The sequence below is a fragment of the Sinocyclocheilus anshuiensis genome, unplaced genomic scaffold (genome assembly GCF_001515605.1).
Source record: "Sinocyclocheilus anshuiensis isolate Anshui unplaced genomic scaffold, SAMN03320099.WGS_v1.1 scaffold590, whole genome shotgun sequence".
Lineage (NCBI taxonomy): Eukaryota > Metazoa > Chordata > Actinopteri > Cypriniformes > Cyprinidae > Sinocyclocheilus > Sinocyclocheilus anshuiensis.
The window spans coordinates 331605-339599 of NW_015544192.1; the positions used below are offsets into that span (position 1 = coordinate 331605).

Genomic DNA, 7995 nt, shown 5'->3' on the forward strand with positions numbered 1-7995 from the left:
TCGGCACAATAATATTTTCATTCCCTTTCTTTAAACACAATATCATTTCCAACATCGGTCAACCTCCAATTTGTATGTATTGATGTATTGATATACAAAATCAAATTTCAAATTATTCTCTAAAATGTGTATTTTTAAACTAGCAGTTACCCTGTTTTGCTAAAAAAAAAAAAAAGTCTCAGTGATTTTAATTAACAGTATGGGTATTTCTGAACATACATTATTAATTACTGTAAAAAGTCTTTAATTTGACTTTTAAAAACTCTGTAGATATCCTGACTTATCAAAATCAAGTAGTCTGTGGACTGAACGACTAGTCAAATAAACTGGACACCTGGAAAAAATTAGGCTTGCTTTGAGTTTAATACATTTCTAATGGGATGTTAACATAAAGTTGGAAAAATTTTTGAAGACTAAATTGGTTATATCTAAGCTATCATTTGTATAATTCTCACTACACAATTGTTCAGTTGTTGGATGACTAGTTGACAGAACTTTAGCATCCACCCCAGTACGGGGCTTCACTCATGTCGACATGCTATCTTTGCCTCGCTCCTCCATGAACGCAGTTTGCATTATCAAAAAATCCAACCTTCAGGCTTTGTTTTGTTTCTAAGAGTTTAAGTAGTTTAATTATGTCTCTGATCTTATTATAGATTATAGAATACTTGAGAGTTTGAAGAGGCCTCCTGATCCTCCTGCATGTAATATCATTAGACAGTCAAGCTTTCATTTATTGTTCTGCTCCGTGGTTTGAGAGCTACGTGACTCTGCGATTGGGAGTTAATGAAATGAAAGATGCTGTTAAGTAAAAGGCTTGATGGCTGTTTATATCACCAGCGCATTAAAACAGGATTTTAAAATCAGTGCATTAATATAGTACTTTTTCATTTTGAACAGCTCTTGCGTGTAATAAAGATTCTCATCGAGCCTGCATCATGTCCAGATGCCATTGCCGATGTATTCGTGAACAACAAAAAGTGCCCTGAAAACTAAAATGTAATAAATAAAATAAAAATAATTTTTTATTTAATTATTTAATATTTAGGTATTTTATATAAATACATTTTAAATATTGTCTATTTAAATATTATTATTATTTTATTTTTTTTAGTGAAAGTTAAACCTGATCAGCGAGCCTAGGTCTTTACCCAATTTCACTTTCACGCCTTTATTGCTTTTCTGTCCGCTTATTCAGTGTGCGCGTGTCTGTTCGTGTTTTGATGTCAAGACCAAAGAAATGAGACCAGAGACCTAATAATTTCAGCATTTTAAATTCTCATTTATATGCATTTATTTTTCTTGTGGGTTTTTAAAACTTTTTGATAGTCTATCACTGTTTTGTTTTACATGTAAATGTCCCTGAAAGTGTGCAAAGGGTGAGTTCAAATACTCGAGTGCTCTTAATGAGTTGTTTAACCCCGCTCTGTGAACTAACTGACGTCTAAATCACAGACACTCTCTGAGAGGAAGGGCCCCTCTTAAAATGTTCCACATGAAACATTTATGAGTGTTAACGTAAAACCAGAGCCAGAGGTGTAATCACTCAAAGACACTTGAAAGTGACAAAACAAAATGAATTTAAAAAAAAAACTCACGGCTATGACAAGCTGTAAATTGAAACTGACGTTGCATGCCAAATTTGCGACATTCCAGGCTAATGCTAAAACCAGATAAACAATCACAGAAATGTGTGCGAACTTCATGGAGTGAAAGCCCTGAGTGAAGTCCCTGAGACCTTTCAATGTGGCATGTTTTACTGTCACATGCTCTGTTTAAGTGTGGCTTTTTAATGAAGTATGACTGTGTATGAAAGTATGGAATACAGTATATTATGATTTGTATTATTTATTTTCTTTGGAAAGAAACATGCGACTGGATCTGATTTTAGTCTTTCTGCCCCCGAGGCCTCAGTAAAAGAAATGTACTGTATAATTCAAAAGAATGCATAGTTTTGAAAATTGCTTTGTTTCTGATCTCTCTTTCTTTCTGTTTTTTTCTCAGATTATTGTATTGTGGAATTGTGACAAGCCTTTACCTGCCAAGCATCGATGGCCGGCCACCTCAGTGCCCATTATTGTAATTGAAGGAGAGAACAAGGTGATATACAGTATGGTTTCTTTGAGATTTTAATAAGGTTTCCCAAGTTGTTTCCACTTTTTGACAAATGACATTATGACAGCATTAGCTGTGTCACAAAGTCTAAAAATAAATGCATGAAACTTTGTGAACGCTGGTTTTAATGTATACACTCCTGTTCCAAAGTTTGGAGTCAGTTAGATTTTTTATTTTATTTTTTTGTAAATTAATGCTTTTATTCATCAAGGCACCTTAAATTGATTAAAAGTAACAGTAAAGACTTCAATAATGTTACAAAAAAATCTATTTCAAATTAATGCTGTTATTGTGAACTTTCTATTCATCAAAGGATTATATAAAATGTATCACAGTTTCCACAAAAATATCATGCATCACAATTGTTTTCATTTACATTTAGTCAAGTCACCTTTATTTCTATAGCGCTTTTAACAATACAGATTGTGTCAAAGCAACTTTACAGCATTATATAGGAAAATAGTGTGTCAGTAATGCAAAATGACAATAGAGTCATTTTATTAGTCATTTAACAGATGCTTTAGGCCAGGGCTGTCCAAACTTGGTCCTGGAGGGCCGGTGTCCTGCAGAGTTTAGCTCCAACTTGCCTCAACACTCCTGACTGGAAGTTTCTATGCCTAGTAAGAGCTTGATTAGCTGGTTCAGGTGTGTTTAATTAGGGTTGGAGCTAAATCGTGTTTTGATGTCAAGACCAAAGAAATGAGACCAGAGACCTAATAATTTCAGCATTTTAAATTCTCATTTATATGCATTTATTTTTCTTGTGGGTTTTTAAAACTTTTTGATAGTCTATCACTGTTTTGTTTTACATGTAAATGTCCCTGAAAGTGTGCAAAGGGTGAGTTCAAATACTCGAGTGCTCTTAATGAGTTGTTTAACCCCGCTCTGTGAACTAACTGACGTCTAAATCACAGACACTCTCTGAGAGGAAGGGCCCCTCTTAAAATGTTCCACATGAAACATTTATGAGTGTTAACGTAAAACCAGAGCCAGAGGTGTAATCACTCAAAGACACTTGAAAGTGACAAAACAAAATGAATTTAAAAAAAAAACTCACGGCTATGACAAGCTGTAAATTGAAACTGACGTTGCATGCCAAATTTGCGACATTCCAGGCTAATGCTAAAACCAGATAAACAATCACAGAAATGTGTGCGAACTTCATGGAGTGAAAGCCCTGAGTGAAGTCCCTGAGACCTTTCAATGTGGCATGTTTTACTGTCACATGCTCTGTTTAAGTGTGGCTTTTTAATGAAGTATGACTGTGTATGAAAGTATGGAATACAGTATATTATGATTTGTATTATTTATTTTCTTTGGAAAGAAACATGCGACTGGATCTGATTTTAGTCTTTCTGCCCCCGAGGCCTCAGTAAAAGAAATGTACTGTATAATTCAAAAGAATGCATAGTTTTGAAAATTGCTTTGTTTCTGATCTCTCTTTCTTTCTGTTTTTTTCTCAGATTATTGTATTGTGGAATTGTGACAAGCCTTTACCTGCCAAGCATCGATGGCCGGCCACCTCAGTGCCCATTATTGTAATTGAAGGAGAGAACAAGGTGATATACAGTATGGTTTCTTTGAGATTTTAATAAGGTTTCCCAAGTTGTTTCCACTTTTTGACAAATGACATTATGACAGCATTAGCTGTGTCACAAAGTCTAAAAATAAATGCATGAAACTTTGTGAACGCTGGTTTTAATGTATACACTCCTGTTCCAAAGTTTGGAGTCAGTTAGATTTTTTATTTTATTTTTTTGTAAATTAATGCTTTTATTCATCAAGGCACCTTAAATTGATTAAAAGTAACAGTAAAGACTTCAATAATGTTACAAAAAAATCTATTTCAAATTAATGCTGTTATTGTGAACTTTCTATTCATCAAAGGATTATATAAAATGTATCACAGTTTCCACAAAAATATCATGCATCACAATTGTTTTCATTTACATTTAGTCAAGTCACCTTTATTTCTATAGCGCTTTTAACAATACAGATTGTGTCAAAGCAACTTTACAGCATTATATAGGAAAATAGTGTGTCAGTAATGCAAAATGACAATAGAGTCATTTTATTAGTCATTTAACAGATGCTTTAGGCCAGGGCTGTCCAAACTTGGTCCTGGAGGGCCGGTGTCCTGCAGAGTTTAGCTCCAACTTGCCTCAACACATAGTAAGAGCTTGATTAGCTGGTTCAGGTGTGTTTAATTAGGGTTGGAGCTAAACTCTGCAGGACACCGGCCCTCCAGCACCGAGTTTGGACAGCCCTGCTTTAGGCAGTAGAAAGCGACTTACAAATGAGGACAATAGAAGCACTCAAAACCAACAAAAGGGCAATAATATGTAAGTGCTGTGACAAGTCTCAGTTAGCCTAACGCAGTACATGTAGCAAGGGTTTTTATTATAATAAATATAAAGAAAACAGGAAGATAGAATAGAAATAGAATATAGAGTGCAAGTGTTAGAGGGTCGAGTGTTTTTTTTTTTTTAGAATTAGAATAGAGAGTGCTAGAGTTAGAGGGTCAAATGAAGATGGAAGAGATGTGTTTTTAGCCTTTTCTTGAAGATGGCTAAGGATTCAGCTGCTCGAATTGAGTTGGGCAGGTCATTCCACCAGGAGGGAACAGTTTATGTAAAAATAAATGAAAGTGATTTCAACATTGATATTAATAAGAAATGTTTCCTGAGTATCAAATCAGCATAGAATGATTTCTGAAGGATCATGGGTAACACTTTAGTATAGGGACCAATTCTCACTAATAACTAGTTGCTTATTAGCATGCCTGTTATTAACATATTGGCTGTTTATTAGTACTTATAAAGCACATATTCTGCAATCCCTAATCCTACCCCATACCTAAACTTAACAACTACCTACTAACTATTAATGAGCAGCAAATTAGGAGTTTATTGAGGCAAACATCGTAGTTAATTGTTTGTTAATAGCAAGAATTGGACCTTAAAATAAAGTGTGACCGGATCATGTGACACTAAAGAATGGAGTAATGGCTGCTAAAATTTACATTTCAAAATAGAAAAATTGTGATTTTTAATTGTTCTAGTATTTCACAGTATTACTGTACTTGATGAGCATAAGAAAACATTTTGAACGGTAGTGTATATGTAATGTTTTTCATTGGTAATGAAAGGTATTGCCCTGATAAAGTCTTTTTCACAAAATTGTGACTATATTTATATGTATTGCAGTAAAATATTAGTGACACACAACAGAACATCCTGCACTTTTATAGTTGCTCGTAGGGCTTGTGTGGATGTTTCTGGTGTAGGCTAAAGCTGTGGAACAGAGAGGGACTGTGAGTGTTGTGTTGTTTCCCAGTGTTTGGAGCGGAGAGGGATTAGTTTTCCTCTGGCTGAGGGAAGAGAGCAGTGAAGTAGTGCCAGTCAGCCTGTGGTTTGTACGGCTTGTGGCGGTCTTGTTTACAGAGTGGTGTGTGTGTGTGTGGGTGTGTGGGTGTGTGTGGGTGTGTGGGTGTGTGGGTGTGTGGTGGTGGGTGAGGGTGAGGGTGAGGGTGTGGGTGAGGGTGAGGGCTGACGAGGAGACAGCTCTTTTAAGCCGTGATTGACAGCCTGGTCCCAGGCCACACTGAAGTGTTGCTTTAGGCATTTTCCTTATTAAACACTCCCATTTCTACAGTATATGAGATCCTACAGAGAATACCGTGCCTTTCAGACTCACTTCCTGTGGTAGAGCTGTGTTGCACTGGATTTCATTAAGGACTTCATGAAACAACATTAACTTCTTATTGAGAATTGGTTTAATTTGATTGAAGTGTAAAATTCCAAGGAAAATAATATAAGGCGGGACTTGGTTTTAGCCATTGGAATAGTGAAAAACTATTTTGTGTAATTTTGTGAATATTAAATTTCCTGTCCATGCAAGCTGACTTGCGTCAACAGAAAAGTTGGAAAAGGCGGAGAATATTTTAATAAAAGATACATTTTTTAATTTTTTTTTTAATCCTTTTTAAATGTTTTTTTTTTTTTTTTTTTAAGAATAACAAGCATGCAAAAACATGCACTGTGATATGATTGTAAATAAGGGCAATTTTTTTTTGTAGTAGGGAATTTTAGAAGTGATGCACACTAATGAATTTTTTACAGAGACCAAAATTAGCATTTTCGTTTAGCCAGAAACCAAAACCCAAAACAAAAAAATTTGGTTATTCAATCTGGGTAATTGAACCTTGCTGTTCACAGTGTTGTTTTCTCATGTGAAAAATTAAGCCAGTTAAAGTTCTAATGCATTTAGCCAAGCTAATCCATGTTTTGTGCATGAAATGGACGCTGACACAGTCAAAACACAAATATTTTCTGTTTAAAACTTCTTAGTTGTAGCTATTAGTAGTAATGTATTAGTGGCGGAAAATGATCATGAAATGCATCTAAGGGAAATCTACTTGAAACATGACTCAACTCAATTTTCAAACTTGATTCTGTGGTGCGGCACTATGGCGTCTGTGGATTTGAAGGAGATAGATGTGAGACGTCCAGCGTTAGATTTAATCCTGACTTCATGGGGCCATCACTCACCTGCACATGCCTCATCTTTCACCTTCATATTGTGGCTGTGGCTTTCTAGATGTGGAGTGTTCCCTGCGGGCACTGCTGGCAGACTGCTCGTGTGACTGAGGGGGGATTTACAATGGGAAGCACATGTGTGTTATTTCCTGTTTAGTTGTGCTTTTAGACACCGTCTTCTTTCGGTGTATTTATGACCTTCCTGACACTGTTTTGACGTTTAGTGCCATTGAGGCTTGATTTGTCCATATGTGTTTTGACAAAAGTTAAATGAAATGTTTGCATGTTTATGAAGCACTGTGAGGGGATGTGTGTGGGTGGCCTGTTGTTGTATGCGTCTGTGACAGGACTTCAATGTGTGTCTCGTTTTGTAAATTTCTGCATCTTATTAGTGATCAACCACACATGCACAACAGTAACCAAATATTTGGAGTTTAATCCAAACAGAGAAAAATATGAAGAGAGGCATTTTCCTTTTATACAAGCTTTCTATCTGAAGTCTTTAGATAAAATCTGACCGTACATATTTCTTTTCTCTCTGTAGGTCATGAGCAGTCGGTTTCAGCCCTATGACAGTATCATCAGCGATGCAGTGTTAAGTCTGGATGAGGACACTGTGTTGTCAACCACTGAGGTATGGACTATAATTCTCCTGCTCTCTGTGTCTCTCTGACTCACACATCAGCAGTGAGGGTGACTGCCGTCCTGAGCTCTGTTAGCCTGTGGCCCTGCAGCACTGCTGAAGACGGCGCTTCCTCCTGGAAAGTTTCCTTTTTCATTTTCTATCACTATTCATGGCTGTAAATGTCATCTTTCTTTTCTAGGGTCTTCGACAGGAGGTCAGAGACGTTTTTATTTTAGCTTTGTCAAAGTTAATGTGTGCGATTTAATGACACATTTAATGTAGCTATAGTTATTAATGATGTTAATTTAAAAAGATTTGATTTGGAATCATCAAAGCTGATTGAAATGTTTGTTTAGATTGAAACCGATCAGCCCCCGTTTTTGGGAAAGGTTTTTTTGGTTGTTGTTTTTTATGTTTTATCATTATTAAACAAACCAAGATGGTACATTAAACAAAATTAATTTATTTGAATCATTTACATTTACATTACATACATTTAATTAACATAGTTATCATCAAAACTCAACAAGTAAAATGACATTCATGAGTAAAACACCATTCATAGAAATGTGAACATCAGTGACGGACATTTGCAAAGATTAAATCCATAAAGTAGTACAAATTTTATTTATTGAATTTTTGCAGATCTACATTATATTGTATATATAATGAATATATATATATATATATATATATATATACTGTATGTATGTGTGT

At 35.4% G+C, this 7995-nt stretch overlaps 1 protein-coding gene across 1 annotated transcript in view; it reads left to right on the top strand.

Annotated features, from left to right (window-relative positions):
• The window catches only part of LOC107696533 (exostosin-1b-like), a 95886-nt gene that overhangs the window by 82977 nt on the left and 4914 nt on the right, over positions 1-7995 (top strand). Inside the window, exons 7-8 of the mRNA XM_016496892.1 lie at positions 2005-2100; positions 7198-7287. Of these exons, the coding sequence (XP_016352378.1) occupies positions 2005-2100; positions 7198-7287 (186 nt within the window). The remainder of the gene's footprint in view (positions 1-2004; positions 2101-7197; positions 7288-7995) is intronic.